This window comes from Mirounga angustirostris, unplaced genomic scaffold, assembly GCF_029215605.1.
Source record: "Mirounga angustirostris isolate CCGP_5_RB_7025 unplaced genomic scaffold, mMirAng1.0.hap1 SCAF_2, whole genome shotgun sequence".
Classification (NCBI taxonomy): domain Eukaryota; kingdom Metazoa; phylum Chordata; class Mammalia; order Carnivora; family Phocidae; genus Mirounga; species Mirounga angustirostris.
In genome coordinates, this window is record NW_026991710.1 from 101,123,994 (window position 1) to 101,140,118 (window position 16,125).

Here is a 16,125-nt window from a genome sequence, read left to right on the forward strand (position 1 = left end):
GCAAAAAATAAGTAAACTTTAATAAGGTAGGCTACTTTGAAAATTATCCTTGTTTTATTTATATTTTGATATGTATTTATTTGAAAGAGGGAAAGAGAGAGCGTGAGCGGGGCAGGGGCAGAAGAAGAGGGAGAGGGAGAGGGAGAAGCCCAAGCCCATTCCCCGCTGAGCACGGAGCCCAAAGTTGGCTCCATGTAGGGCTGGATCTCACCACCATGAGATCGTGATCTCCGCCGACATCAAGAGTCAGAGGCCCAACAGAGGGGCCCCGAAATTTATCCTAGGCTAAAGACGTAACCACTGATCCCAAAATGTTAGCTCTTAAACTAGGCCACGTATTATAACTTTAGCCCACGGATGGGCAGTAGTTTAAAATGTGTACCCAAAGTACACGGGAAAGTATCACTCTTTCTAAGTTATTTCTGAGAGAACTCTGGTTTCTATGTGTTTCTGTTTTTTTGTGTTTTTTTTAAACTTTTATTTATTTACTTGACTGAGAGAGACACAGCGAGAGAGGGAACACAAGCAGGGGGAGTGGGAGAGGGAGAAGCAGGCTTCCCGCTGAACAGGGAGCCCGATGTAGGGCTGATCCCAGCACCCTGGGATTATGACCTGAGCCGAACGCAGACGCTTAACCGACTGAGCCACCCAGGCGCCCCTGGTTTCTACATATTTTTATCAACTCTGAATTTTTCTGAGAAGTCCTTCCCATTTTTTCTTAGATCCAATGTCTGTATACAAAATGTGATTTATAATTATGCCCTATGGAAAAGAGCACCCCATTCTTGTCTTTTTGTGTTACAGATTTGTCTTGTACAATTTCTCATTGAAAATTGCCTCAGGATATTTGGAGAAGACATCACTTCCCTCTTGGGCGAGAACTCAATGAGTCGTGGTAACAGCGAGAAGGCTGCAGGTACCGGGAGAAATTTAATTGGCTTTAGTGAGAAGCAGACAGCAAGGTTACCAGGGGTCATGGGAGATGCTTAGACAGAGCTGTTCTGGAGCCCAGAGCATCGCCAGGGCAAGGAGTTCCATGGGCTCCTTCTTCCGAAGTCTGGCTCACAGGTCAAGGGAGGTTCCACACTGTTGTGAGACCAAAGAAAGGATAAGATGAGGTGTCTGACTTCAAGAAGTTTCTAGTGTAGATCATAAGGGCATTAGGACTCATCATGGTATGCTACAGTGTTTGGGAATTTTTTCTAACAAAATTCTAAATGCGTATAACATCATACATATATATATAGTTATATATATATAATTAGATACTTATACTATATAAATATGTAATCAATATATATATATATTTATGTATATAAGATGTGCTCTGTTTGAAGCCAGAGCAAGGGGCCTTTCTTCCCCTCCCTCCTCTTTTGGCTCAGGGGCTCTTGAGGCACCACAGGATTCCAGTGCCCTTTGAAGCGGGTTGAAAAGAACTGGCATCATTGAGAAAAAAGGACTTGACTTGATGTCAAAAAACCTCTCCAGAGTGTAAAGTCCTGTGCCCCATTTACCAGCTATATTATCTTTTGCCAGTTATTCCAGCTCAGCATCAGTTTATACATCTGTAAAATGTGGATAAAAATAATGTCTAAATCTTAGAATTGTGGTAAACACTAAATAAGATGATGGATGGAATCCACAAAAAGCCATTAATAGGACTAGGAGAAGTGCCCCTGAGAGTAGAGCTAGTACGATTTGAGCCTAGCTAATCACAGCTACCTGGCAGCAGTCCACCTTAGAAGGTAGACTTTCGATTCAGAACCTGGAGACACGTATCATCAATCCCTCCATATTTCTGACATTTCTTGGTTTTATGATGCTTACCACATTGCTTTGAGGAAATCTTTAGGACAATACAAGTCATCAGGAATTAAGATGAGTCTGGGGCGCCTGGGTGGCTCAGTCATTAAGCGTCTGCCTTCAGCTCAGGTCATGATCCCGGGGTCCTGGGATCGAGCCCCGCAACGGGCTCCCAGCTCCGAGGGAAGCCTGCTTCTCCCTCTGCCCCTCCCCCTGCTTGTGTTCCCTCTCTCGCTGTCTCTCTCCCTCTGTCAAAATATAAATAAAATCTGTAAAAAAAAAAAAAAAAGGAAAATGAAGGCTCAGCGTATTAAACAACAACTACTACTAATACTCTCTCTTCTTCCTTAGACTCCGGCCCTATGACTGTGACAAGCCGTTCTTTCAGAGCCAGGGCCTTTTGTCGGGGTTGCAGCACTTGTAGGCACACCCAGTGCACAGCCCCACCTTCCGCAAAGCCAGTACAGCTCTTTGGAGTTTCGCTCATGGATATGTGTTATAAAGACAACCTTCCCTACCCAATTCTGGTAGGTCATCTCCTTTGGTCTTCTATAGCCCTCCTGAGGAGGGGACACTCTGAGAGGCCACGTGTCCTCATCCAAATCTATCCTCAAATGGAGTAGTCATTAGACAGCCCCTGGTTTTGGCTGAGAAGCTCTGTTACTGTTATTTCAAGGAACAGAATCTGACTTAGTTCCAGCAGAGTCATGAGGCAAATACAACAGGAAAAGACATTCTTGTCCATTCCACCTGGGTCTTGTTTTCACAAAGACCCACCGAGGCTTATTCAGATCAGTCAAAATGGACTCTGTGTATGTGAGTCTCTGAGAGTCCACCTCATCTTCACACTCTCCCTTCATTGCCTTCCTGCACTCACATGAGTCTCAAGTCTCCTTCAGCGGAGTCTACTCAGTCTAACAACTGCAAACATCTGACACAAGCATAGACTCATCCTCTGGCAAATAGGAATCTGTTAATCCTAACAGAGTATGTCAAATGGAAGCCACAGAGTTTGGCCTGTGTTATCTCAAACTGCTGTAGTGAATTGTCAGTGTGGACGTTCACTGAGTATTCGGTGTCTCTGCAAGCACTGTGCGAGATGTAGGGAACGTTCTGCTAGCTATGAAGAAATGTATCATTTTAGCTAGCATGTTACCTGCTACCTACTACCCCAGGTCCTTGCATCACAGGAAATTTAGGGGCTAGCTAGGATTATCATCCTCCGCACTGCCTAAAGGAATCAGAAAAGCCTCAGTACAAGATGCATGTGCCCCAGCTCACACAATAGATAAGTAGCATAATAGACTTCAGATCCATTGGATTCCCTGAGTCCAGCCCTTATTAAGTTTCTACACAGCAGGGAAAGGATATGAAGTTACAGCAAAAGACAATGAAAGACTCATGAGAAGGGAGGGTAATCAGAGAAGGAGAAGAGAGTTTCTGAGCCTGACTTTAAAACAGGGAAGGAAATAGAACAAGTAGGAATGGAGTATACAGTCACTTAAAGAGAAATAAACAAATGGGAAATGAGTATTCCCTAAATAGACTTCCATACTTGGGGAAGAGCATCTATGTAGGGAATAATGAGAAAGAAATGCTAAATTAGGAAACAGACGGTGATTCCCCAAAGGCCTTGAAGCGGAGAAGTTTGATTTAAAAGTGGAAACTCAGTGGACAGGAAAATCTGATTAAAAGAAGTTTTTAAACTGTTTCACTGTATGATTGTAAAATGGATATTTGGGTCAAAACTATATAGAAAGACACTGAAAAAAAGAAACCAATCTAAATTGACTTTACTCCTTCCCACTCTAAAACAGTGTACCATTATATTCCCGTGCTCTTTCAAAATGCAGGCAAGCTTGTGCTCTGCGTTTGTGGATATGAGATGCCATATACTTTTCTTTTCTTCCTACAGGATATGCTTTCCTTTATTAATCAAAAAGGGCCCCTCACAGAAGGCATATTCAGCAAATCAGCCAATATAAAATCCTGCATGGTCCTAAAGGAGAAACTAAATTCTGGGGTCAAAGTGAACCCGTACAGCGAATCTGTTCATGTGGTCGCATCCGTCTTAAAGGTAGGGAAGGTTCTACCATTATCCACACACGAGTAACTGAAGCTATGAGGCACACTTTAGTCCTTCAACAAGACTCCTCAAGAACCATAAAGGGCATAATAGATTAAGAACCTGACAAGCTAAAAAACCCTTGAGAAAATCAAAATTTAAGGAAGCTACTTTAGGAGTTAAAAGCCCCATGTATTAGAAATACTTTGTTTTCACTACACACCGCCCTCCCCACTTTCACTCCTAAAGACTCCATGCAAAATACTAATACTGAAATGACTACTAGTCATGATAATAAATTTCAAAATACGCACCGATACATACACACTGTTTACCCATGCAAACATCCTCACCACCCTCCTAATGAAGGCAAACTTTCCAAAAGAAATAGAACAGGGAAAGAATTTAATCCATCCACCTTGGCACTTATGTACAGCTCTGAACAACCCTATATTAACGTAGTAATGACTACAGTCGTAGAATCTCAGTCACATTTCGTCTTCCCTTGTCCCCCGTTAATGTTCGAAGATGTGATCAATAGCAAAGTCCAGAAATGACTTAGGTAACCACTCCTACACTGCGGTCATAGTGATATCCAGTAGTAATATACATATAGGCATCAGGAGACAGGAGAGGAATGATGATACACTAGGTAGCAAGATGAGTGTTGCCCTCTGTAAGGTGTACACATGGAATCCATTTTCTAGCAAGAGTTAGGAGGTTCTTTCCTGATTCCGTGTTATAAGCACCGACTAGGAAGAGGGTGAGCACTTGTGGGGAGAGTGCTTAGACATTTCTAAACTTTTCTCTTCTTGAAGTTGACGGATCTTGGTGGAGAATGAGACTCTGCAACCTTGGCCTTGATACTATCATGGCAAACTAACTGGATATTGTCCTAAACTAGAAATGAATCTATCCTCAGGACCACAGTGAGTCTGCCATTGGACTCTCGACTTTTAGACAGTTAAGAAAAGGAAGAATGAAGCAATTGTGAGAGTAGCTTTCTTCCAGGGAGCACGCATACCCCGAGTGAGAAGACCTACTTCTTTCCTAATATGTGTGCCAGAGCCCACCTGTTTGTGTTTTGATTGTTTCAGGCCTTTTCTTGCTAGAATTAAGAGCTAGCAGTGTGCCTAAAACAAGCAACATGGGTATGTGTATTTCTGTCCAAGAAGCTAATAGGATTTAGGATGGTCTATAGCCAGACGCTGTCAGTTTGTGGTACTTTGCAAAAAAAGCACACATACAAAATAAGTTCCAGATGATACAAGGGAGCTTTATCTTCATTTCCACCACAGGCTAAGCTCTGCTTTTATGCCTCTAAGTTTTAGCGGGAGAAAATCCAAGCACCTGCTCCTGCGTGTGCAAGTCAATGGAGAGTCAGAGCCGAGCTCCGTGTGGGTCCCAGTTTGGGTATCTGTGAAGGAAGTGGGGGCTGAACTGAATTTTTTAACTACATATTTTCTCTAGAATATTTCCAATGCATATTTTTCTATAATCTATACACATATTTTTTTTTATCTCCCTAAGGACTTTCTGAGAAATATCCAAGGAAGTATATTTTTATCTGATCTCTATGACAAATGGCTCGGTGTTATTGATCAAGGCAACAAAGAGGAGATGATAACGGCAGCCCGGAGGTAACGATGCATAATTACTCTACTCTGGTCACATCTCCAAATAATACCCAACATACTATGAGGAAAACATTGGCTTACATTTTGCAGCTTTGCCCACTATAATCATGACCAACGCCAAAGTGTTTCAATTCTTCACGCCCATGGGGGCCAGCTCAGAATAGAGGCACACTTTAGGGCTATTATTGTTCTTCTCCTGATCTTATTAATGTGGACTCCTTGGCCGTTTTACACCTTCTGGATCCATGAAACTGGTAGACAAAATTCCCTGGTCCAGGACAGATCAAGAGCAACAACTGCCAGGGCTATGACCTTAAAAGTCTGTCAGACATTTAACCAACCAGGCAAGTGTGTATCTGGCTCAGGAACTGAATTCAGTGCAACAATTTTGTATACATCCATGCCTGGAACGCTGCTAGAGCGGGTTGTGTGCTAGATATACAAGGATGTATCCTGTTCCCTGTCTCTGTTTTTCCAACCTCCTAAGTGGAATCACTTGCCTAATTTAAAAGTGTGTTTTTCTGACCTTAGGCTTTTAGCCCAGCTGCCAAGAGCAAATGTTGTTCTCTTGCGATACCTTTTTGGAGTGCTATACAACATTGAGCAACATTCGTCATCCAATCAGATGAAAGCTTATAATTTATCCGTTTGTATAGCCCCATGCGTTCTTTACCCACCTGATTCCGAAAGCTTGGAATTGGAAGACAACATGATAAAAAAGGTAATGAGAGGTCTCATTCTTGTCCCCCAGGGGGTAGAATCCCTTCTTTGAACCGGACATGTGCAGTAGTAACTCTGACGGATGGAACTTTGTGAACTGCACATTTTCATTAGGCCCCTGTGGAATGGCAGAGTTCTTTATGCTACTCTGGCGGGGTCTGGAAAGGGGTGTCGTTAAACGGGAAACTCAGAGTGGTCGAGTCACTTCTTCCCTCTCCAGGAGACTAAACCTAGACTGACTAAAAAAGAGATAGAAGAGTCGTGTGATACGATAGAAAAGAACCTGGGCTTTGGAGCTTCACCAGTCAAGGTTCAACTCTCAGCCTAATCCCTGAGGGACTCGTAACCTTGGGCAAAGCCATGGTTTCCTCACTGCACAATGGCGACAACAGCCAGCTCCTCCGGTCATCACATGCACATCCTGGGTGGTTTGGGCAATATGAGCCCCCATGCCTCCAAACACATTGGCCTTCCTCTGCCAATTGTGGCTCATCTAGAAAAGTACTCGGCTACTATTTCACCTCTGCTACATCATACGTAAACTAGGAAGAGATTCCAGAATATCCTAATAAGATGACAGGTCTTCCCCAAGCTCACCAAGAGAGACAGTATGAGGCAAAGCAATGCGTGAGAATGGACTGAAGTTAGACAGACAGATACATTTTCTCTCCAGCTGTGTGGGTTTTCCCTCACAACCGCACCAAAATCCCTGCTTCCCAACTTTAAGATACTTCTTCATTTAAGAAATGGTTTTAAGTTTTTGTTCATACTTCATTAAGTTTCATAAGATGTTATACATCAGTTACAGCTCAATAAAACTGGAAACAAAATTTAAAAACAAAAAATAAGTAAACTTTAATAAGGTAGGCTACTTTGAAAATTATCCTAGTTTTATTTATTTTTTGATATGTATTTATTTAAGAGATGGAAAGAGAGACCATGAGTGGGGCAGGGGCAGAGGAAGAGGGAGAGGGAGAAGCCCAAGCCGATTCCCCGCTGAACACGGAGCCCAAAGTTAGCTACATGTGCGGCTGGATCTCACCACCATGACATCGTGATCTGCGCCAAAATCAAGAGTCAGACGCCCAACTGAGGGGCCCAGAAATTTATCCTAGGCTTAAAGATGTAACCACTGATCCCAAAATGTTAGCTCTTAAACTAGGCCACGCATTATAACTTTAGCCCACTGATGAGCAGTATTTTAAAATGTGTATCCAAAGTACACGGGAAAGTATCACTCTTTCTAAGTTATTTCAGAAAGAACTCTGGTTTCTATGTGTTTTTGGGTTTTTTTGTTTTTTCTTTAAACTTTTATTTATTTACTTGACTGAGAGAGACACAGCGAGAGACGGAACACAAGCAGGGGGAGTGGGAGACGGAGAAGCAGGCTTCACGCTGAGCAGGGAGCCTGATGTAGGGCTGATCCCAGCACCCTGGGATTATGACCTGAGCCGAACGCAGACGCTTAACCAACTGAGCCACCCAGGCGCCCCTGGTTTCTACATATTTTTATCAACTCTGAATTTTTCTGAGAAGTCCTTCCCATTTTTTCTTAGATCCAAGGTCTGTATAGAAAATGTGATTTATAACTATGCCCTATGGAAAAGAGCACCCCATTCTTGTCTTTTTGTGTTACAGATATGTCTTGTACAATTTCTCATTGAAAATTGCCTCAGGATATTTGGAGAAGACATCACTTCCCTCTTGGGCGAGAACTCAATGAGTCGTGGTAACAGCGAGAAGGCTGCAGGTACCGGGAGTAATTTAATTGGCTTTAGTGAGAAGCAGATAGCAAGGTTACCAGGGGTCATGGGAGATGCTTAGACAGAGCTGTTCTGGAGCCCAGAGCATCGCCAGGGCAAGGATTTCCATGGGCTCCTTCTTCCGAAGGCTGACTTGATGTCAAAAAACCTCTCCAGAGTGTAAAGTCCTGTGCCCCCATTTACCAGCTATGTTACCTTTGATCAGTTTTTCTAGCTCAGCATCAGTTTATTGATCTCTAAAATGTAGATAAAATAATGTCTAAATCTTAGAATTGTGGTAAACACTAAATAAGATGATGGATGGAATCCACAAAAAGCCATTAATAGGACTAGGAGAAGTGCCCCTGAGAGTAGAGCTAGTACGATTTGAGCCTAGCTAATCACAGCTACCTGGCAGCAGTCCACCTTAGAAGGTAGACTTTCGATTCAGAACCTGGAGACACGTATCATCAATCCCTCCATATTTCTGACATTTCTTGGTTTTATGATGCTTACCACATTGCTTTGAGGAAATCTTTAGGACAATACAAGTCATCAGGAATTAAGATGAGTCTGGGGCGCCTGGGTGGCTCAGTCATTAAGCGTCTGCCTTCAGCTCAGGTCATGATCCCGGGGTCCTGGGATCGAGCCCCGCATCGGCCTCCCTGCTCCGAGGGAAGCCTGCTTCTCCCTCTGCCCCTCCCCCTGTTTGTGTTCCCTCTCTCGTTGTCTCTCTCCCTCTGTCAAAATATAAATAAAATGTGTAAAAAAAAGAAAAAAAGGAAAAAGAAGGTTCAGCGTATTAAACAACAACTACTACTACTAGTACTCTCTCTTCTTCCTTAGACTCCGGTCGGAAGACTGTGAAAAGCCATTTTTTCAGAGACAGGGCCTTTTGGTGGGGCTCCGGCACTTCCCAGCACACCCAGTGCACAGCCCCACCTTCCGCAAAGCCAGGACAGCTCTTTGGAGTTTCCCTCATGGATGTGTGTGATAAAGACAACTTGCCCTTCCCAATTCTGGTAGGTCATCTCCTTTTGGTCTTCTACAGCCCTCCTGAGGAGGGGAAACTCTGAGAGGCCACGTGTCCTCATCCAAATCTATCCCCAAATGGAGAAGTCATTAGACAGCCCTTGGCTTTGGCTGAGAAGCTCTGTTACTGTTATTTCAAGGAACAGAATCTGACTTAGGTCCAGCAGAGTCGTGAGGCTAATACAACAGGAAAAGACTTTCTTATCCATTCCACATGGGTCTTGTTTCCACAAAGACCCACCGAAGCCTGTTCAGATCAGTCAAAAAGGACTCTGTGTATGTGAGTCTCTGAGAGTCCACCTCATCTTCACACTCTCCCTTCATTGCCTTCCTGCACTCACATGAGTCTCAAGTCTCCTTCAGTGGAGTCTACTCAGTCTAACAACTGCAAACATCTGACATGAGCATGGACTCATCCTCTGGCAAATAGGAATCTGTTAATCCTAACAGAATATGTCAAATGAAAGCCACAGAGTTTGGCCTGTTTTATCTCAAACTGCTGTAGTGAATTGTCAGTGTGGACCTTCACTGAGTATTCGGTGTCTCTGCAAGCACTGTACGGGATGTAGGGAACGTTCTCCTAGCTATGAAGAAATGTATCATATTAGCTACTTTGTTACCTGCTAGCTACTACCCCAGGTCCATGCATCACAGCAAATTTAGGAGCTAGCTAGGATTATCATCCTCCACACTTCCTAACCGATTCAGAAAAGCCTCAGTACAGGATGTATGTGCCCGAGCTCACACAATAGATAAGTAGCATAATAGACTTCAGATCCATTTTATTCCCTGAGTCCAGCCCTTATTAAGATTCTACACAGCAGAGAGAGGACGTGAAGATAGAGCAAAAGAGAATTTAAGACTCATGAGAAGGGAGGGTAATCAGAGAAAGAGAAGAGACTTTCTGGGCCTGACTTTAAAAGAGGGAAGGAAATAGAACAAGTAGGAAAGGAGTATAGAGTCACTTAAAGAAAAATAAACAAATGGGAAATGAGTATTCGCTAAATAGACTTCCATATTTGGGGAAGAGCATCTACATAAGGGAATAATGAGAAAAGAGTGGTAAAGTAGGAAACAGATGGTGATTCCGCAAAGGCCTTGAAGCATAGAAGTTTGATTTAAGAGTGGAAACTCAATGGAAAGGAAAATCTGATTAAAAGAACTGTTTAAATTGTTTCAGTGTATGACTGTAAAATGGATATTTGGGTAGAAAGTATATAGAGAGACACTGAAAAAAAAACAATCTAAATCGACTTTGGTCCTTCCCGCAGTAAAACAGTGTACCAGTACAGTCCCCTCCTCTTTCAAAACGGAGGCAAGCTTGTGCTCTGCGTTTATGGATATGAGATGCCATATACTTTGCTTTTCTTCCTACAGGGTATGCTTTCCTTTATTAATGAAAAAGGGCCCCTCACAGAAGGCATATTCAGAAACTCAGCCAATATAAAATCCTGCCATGTCCTAAAGGAAAAACTGAATTCTGGGGTCAAAGTGAACCCATACAGCGAATCTGTTCATGTGGTCGCATCCGTCTTAAAGGTAGGGAAGGTTCTAGCAGTATCTACACACGAGTAACTGAAGCTATGACTGGTGTCCTTCATCAAGACTGCTCAAGAACAATAATGGGCATAATAGATTAAGAACCTGACAAGCTGAAAAACGCTTAACAAAAGCAAAATTTAAGGAAGCGACTTTAGGAGTTAAAAGCCCCATGTGTTAGAAATACTTTCTCTTTTCACTACACACCGCCCTCCCCACCTTCACTCCTAAAGACTCCATGCAAAATACTAATACTGAAATGACTACTAGTCATGATAATAAATTTCAAAATACGCACCGATACATACACAGTTTACCCATGAAAACATCCTCACCACCCTCCTAATGAAGGCAAACTTTCCAAAAGAAATACAACAGGGAAAGAATTTAATCCATCCACCTTGGCACTTATGAACAGCTCTGAACAACCCTATGTTAACATAGTAATTACTACAGTCATAGAATGTCAGTCGCATATGGTCTTCCCTTGTCCCCCGTTAATGTTCGAAGATGTGATCAATAGCAAGGTCCAGAAATGACTTAGGTAACCACTCCTACACTGGGGCCATAGTGATATCCAGTAGTAATATACATACAGGCATCAGGAGACAGGAGAAGAATGATGCTACACTAGGTAGCAAGATGAGTATTGCCCTCTGTAAAGTGCACACATGGAATCGATTTTCTAGCAAGAGTTAGGAGGTTCTTTCCTGATTCCGTGTTATAAGCACTGACTAGGGAGAGGGTGAGCACTTGTGGGGAGAGTGCTTAGACATTTCTAAAGTTTTCTCTTCCTGAAGTTGATGGATCTTGGTGGAGAATCAGACTCTGCAACCTTGGCCTTGATACTATCATGGCAAACTAACTGGACAATTGGCCTAAACTAGAAATGAATCTATCCTCAGGACCACAGTGAGTCTGCCATTAGACTCTCGACTTTTAGACAGTTAAGAAAAGGAAGAATGAAGCAATTGTGCGAGTAGCTTTCTTCCAGGGAGCACACATACCCCGAGTGAGAAGACCTAGTTCTTTCCTAATATGTGTGCAAGAGCCCACCTGTTTGTGTTTTGATTGTTTCAGGCCTTTTCTTGCTAGAGTTAAGAGCTAGCACCTTGTCTAAAACAAGCAACATGGGTATGTGTATTTCTGTCCAGGAAGCTAATAGTATTTAGGATGGTCTATAGCCAGACCCTGTCAGTTTGTGGTACTTTACAAAAAAAAAACCACTCACACAAAATAAGTTCCAGATGATAGAAGGGAGCTTTATCTTCATTTCCACCACAGGCTAAGCTCTGCTTTTATGCCTCTAAGTTTTAGCGGGAGAAAATCCAAGCACCTGCTCCTGCGTGTGCAAGTCAATGGAAAGTCAGAGCCGAGCTCCGTGTGGGTCCCAGTTTGGGTATCTGTGAAGGAAGTGGGGGCTGAACTGAATTTTTTAACTACATATTTTCTCTGGAATATTTCCAATACATAGTTTCTATAGTTTATATTTATGTATATATATATATATATATATTTTTTTTTATCTCCCTAAGGATTTTCTTAGAAATATCCACGGAAGTATATTTTTATCTGACCTCTATGACAAATGGCTCGGTGTTATTGATCAAGGCAACAAAGAGGAGAAGATAACTGCAGCCCAGAGGTAATGATGCCATAATTACTCTACTCTGGTCACATCTCCAAAATACAGCCAACATACTATTAGGAAAACATTGGCTTACGTTTTGCAGCTTTGCCCACTATAATCATGACCAACGCCAAAGAGTTTCAATTCTTCACACCCATGGGGCCCAACTTCAGAATAGAGGCACGCTTTAGGGCTATTATTGTTCTTCTCCTGATCTTATTAATCTGGACTCCTTGGCCATTTGACACCTTCTGGATCCTTGAAACTGATAGACAAAATTCCCTGGTTCAAGACACATGCAAGAGCATCAACTGCCAGGGCTATGACCTTAAAAGTCTGTCAAACATTTAACTAACCAGAGAAGTGTTTATCTGGCTCAGGGACTGAATTCAGTGCAACAATTTTGTCTACATTCATCCCTGGAACTCTGCTAGAGCGGGTTGTGTGCTAGATATACAAGGATGTATTCTGTTCCCTGTCTCTGTTTTTCCAACCTCCTAAGTGGAATCACTTGCCTAATTTAAAAGTGTGTTTTTCTGACCTTAGGCTTTTAGCCCAGCTGCCAAGAGCAAATGTTGTTCTCTTGCGATACCTTTTTGGAGTGCTATACAACATTGAGCAACATTCGTCATCCAATCAGATGACAGCTTATAATTTATCCGTTTGTATAGCCCCAAGCATTCTTTACCCACCTGATTTCGGCACCTTGGAATTGGAAGACAACTTGATAAAAAAGGTAATGAGAGCTCTCATTTTTGTCCCCCAGGGGGTAGAATCCCTACTTTGAACCGGACATGTGCAGTAGTAACTCTGACGGATGGAACTTTGTCAAGTGCACATTTTCATTAGGCCCCTGTGGAGTGGCAGAGTTCTTTATCCTACTCTGGCGGGGTCTGGGAAGGGGTGTCGTTAAATGGGAAACTCGGAGCAGTCGAGTCACTTCTTCCCCCTCCAGGAGACTAAACACTAGACTGACTAAAGGAGAGAGAGAAGAGTCATGTGATACGATAGAAAAGAACCTGGGCTTTGGAGCTTCACCAGTCAAGGTTCAACTCTCAGCCTAATCCCTGAGGGAGTCGTAACCTTGGGCAAAGCCATGGTTTCCTCACTACACAATGGCGACAACAGCCAGCTCCTCTGGTCATCACTGGCACATCCTGGGTGGCTTGGGCAATATGAGCCCCCATGCCTCCAAACACATTGGCCTTCCTCTGCCAATTGTGGCTCATCTAGAAAAGTACTCGGCTACTATTTCACCTCTGCTACGTCATATGGAAACTAGCAAGAGATTCCAGAATATCCTAATAAGATGACAGGTCTTCCCCAAGCTCACCCAGAGAGAGCGAGCATGAGGCAAAGCAATGCGTGAGAAGGGACTGAAGTTAGACAGACAGATACGTTTTCTCTCCTGCTGTGTGGGTTTTCCCTCACAACCCCACCAAAATCCCTGCTTCCCAACTGTATGATACTTCTTCATTTAAGAAATGGTTTTCTTAAGTTGTCATTCATACTTTATAAAGTTTCATAAGATGGTATACATCAGTTACAGCTCAGTAAAACTCAAAACAAAATTTAAAAGCAAAAAATAAGTAAACTTTAATAAGGTAGGCTACTTTGAAAATTATCCTTGTTTTATTTATTTTTTGATATGTATTTATTTGAGAGAGGGAAAGAGAGAGCGTGAGCGGGGCAGGGGCAGAAGAAGAGGAAGAGGGAGAGGGAGAAGCCCAAGCCCATTCCCCGCTGAGCACGGAGCCCAAAGTTGGCTCCATGTGGGGCTGCATCGCACCACCGTGAGATCGTGATCTGCGCCACAATCAAGAGTCAGACGCCCAACTGAGGGGCCCCGAAATTTATCCTAGGCTTAAAGACATAACCACTGATCCCAAAATGTTAGCTCTTAAACTAGGTCACGCATTATAACTTTAGCCCACCGATGGGCAGTATTTTAAAATGTGTACCCAAAGTACATGGGAAAGTATCACTCTTTCTAAGTTATTTCTGAGAGAACTCTGGTTTCTATGTGTTTCTGTTTTTTTGTGTTTTTTTTTAAACTTTTATTTATTTACTTGACTGAAAGAGACACAGCGAGAGAGGGAACACAAGCAGGGGGAGTGGGAGAGGGAGAAGCAGGCTTCCCGCTGAGCAGGGAGCCCGATGTAGGGCTGATCCCAGCACCCTGGGATTATGACCTGAGCCGAACGCAGACGCTTAACCGACTGAGCCACCCAGGCGCCCCTGGTTTCTACGTATTTTTATCAACTCTGAATTTTTCTGAGAAGTCCTTCCCATTTTTTTCTTAGATCCAAGGTCTGTATACAAAATGTGATTTATAACTATGCCCTATGGAAAAGAGCACCCCATTCTTGTCTTTTTGTGTTACAGATTTGTCTTGTACAATTTCTCATTGAAAATTGCCTCAGGATATTTGGAGAAGACATCACTTCCCTCTTGGGCGAGAACTCAATGAGTCGTGGTAACAGCGAGAAGGCTGCAGGTACCGGGAGTAATTTAATTGGCTTTAGTGAGAAGCAGACAGCAAGGTTGCCAGGGGTCATGGGAGATGCTTAGACAGAGCTGTTCTGGAGCCCAGAGCATCGCCAGGGCAAGGAGTTCCATGGGCTCCTTCTTCCGAAGGCTGGCTCACAGGTCAAGGGAGGTTCCACACTGTTGTGAGACCAAAGAAAGGATAAGATGAGGTCTCTGACTTCAAGAAGTTTCTAGTGTAGATCATAAGGGCATTAGGACTCATCATGGTATGCTACAGTGTTTGGGAATTTTTTCTAACAAAATTCTAAATGGGTTCTCTCTCTCTCTATATATATATACACATATATATATAACATCATACATATATATGTAGTTATATATATATAATATATAATTAGATACTTATTCTATATAAATATATAATCATAATATATATATTTATGTATATTAGATGTGCTCTGGTTGAAGCCAGAGCAAGGGGCCTTTCTTCCCCTCCCTCCTCTTTTGGCTCAGGGGCTCTTGAGGCAGCACAGGAATCCAGTGCCCTTTGAATCGGGTTGAAAAGAACTGGCATCATTGAGAAAAAAGGACTTGACTTGATGTCAAACAACCTCTCCAGAGTGTAAATTCCTATGCCCCCATTTACCAGCTATATTATATTTGGCCAGTTATTCCAGCTCAGCATCAGTTTATTCATCTCTAAAATGTAGGTAAAAATAATGTCTAAATCTTAGAATTGTGGTAAACACTCTATAAGATGATGGATGTAATCCAAGAAAAACCCATTAATAGGAGTAGCAGAAGTGCTCCTGACACCAGAGGTAGTATGATTTGAGCCTAGCTAATCACAGCTACCTGGCAGCAGTCCACCTTAGAAGGTAGACTTTCGATTCAGAACCTGGAGACACGTATCATCAATCCCTCCATATTTCTGACATTTCTTGGTTTTATGATGCTTACCACATTGCTTTGAGGAAATCTATAGGAAAATACAAGTCATTAGGAATTAAGATGAGCCTGGAGCACATGGGTGGCTCAGTTGTTAAGTGTCTGCCTTCAGCTCAGGTCATGATCCGGGGGTCCTGGAATCGACCCCCGCGTTGGGCTCCCTGCTCTGAGGGAAGCCTGCTTCTCCCTCTCCCCCTCCCCCTGCTTGTGTTCCCTCTCTCGTTGTCTCTCTCCCTCTGTCAAAATATGAATAAAATCTGTAAAAAAAAAAAAAAAAAAAAGGAAAAAGAAGGTTCAGCGTATTAAACAACAACTACTACTACTAGTACTCTCTCTTCTTCTTAGACTCCGGCCGGAAGACTGTGAAAAGCCATTTTTTCAGAGACAGGGCCTTTTGGTGGGGCTCCCGCACTTGCCAGCTCACCCAGTGCACAGCCCCACCTTCCGCAAAGCCAGGACAGCTCTTTGGAGTTTCCCTCATGGATATCTGTGATAAAGACAACCTGCCCTTTCCAATTC

At 42.9% G+C, this 16,125-nt stretch overlaps 1 protein-coding gene across 1 annotated transcript; it reads left to right on the forward strand.

The window, feature by feature from the left end:
* The first annotated feature begins 812 nt into the window (after positions 1-812).
* Positions 813-6,578, forward strand: LOC135363650 (rho GTPase-activating protein 20-like). Its single transcript, XM_064585012.1, has 4 exons — positions 813-916; positions 2,155-2,330; positions 3,719-3,880; positions 5,399-6,578. The coding sequence occupies exons 1-4, from the start codon at positions 886-888 to the stop codon at positions 5,510-5,512; spliced, it is 483 nt and encodes a 160-aa protein (XP_064441082.1). The 5' UTR covers positions 813-885; the 3' UTR covers positions 5,513-6,578.
* Positions 6,579-16,125: the final 9,547 nt, after the last annotated feature.

What these genes read in the sequence shown, in the direction of transcription:
- LOC135363650 (XM_064585012.1), top strand. Translation starts at nt 886, where the DNA reads ATGAGTCGTGGTAACAGCGAGAAGGCTGCAG. An exon ending in TAACAGCGAGAAGGCTGCAG is followed by an intron (nt 917 to 2,154) that starts GTACCGGGAGAA and finishes CTTCTTCCTTAG; the next exon opens with ACTCCGGCCCTATGACTGTG. An exon ending in ACCTTCCCTACCCAATTCTG is followed by an intron (nt 2,331 to 3,718) that starts GTAGGTCATCTC and finishes TTCTTCCTACAG; the next exon opens with GATATGCTTTCCTTTATTAA.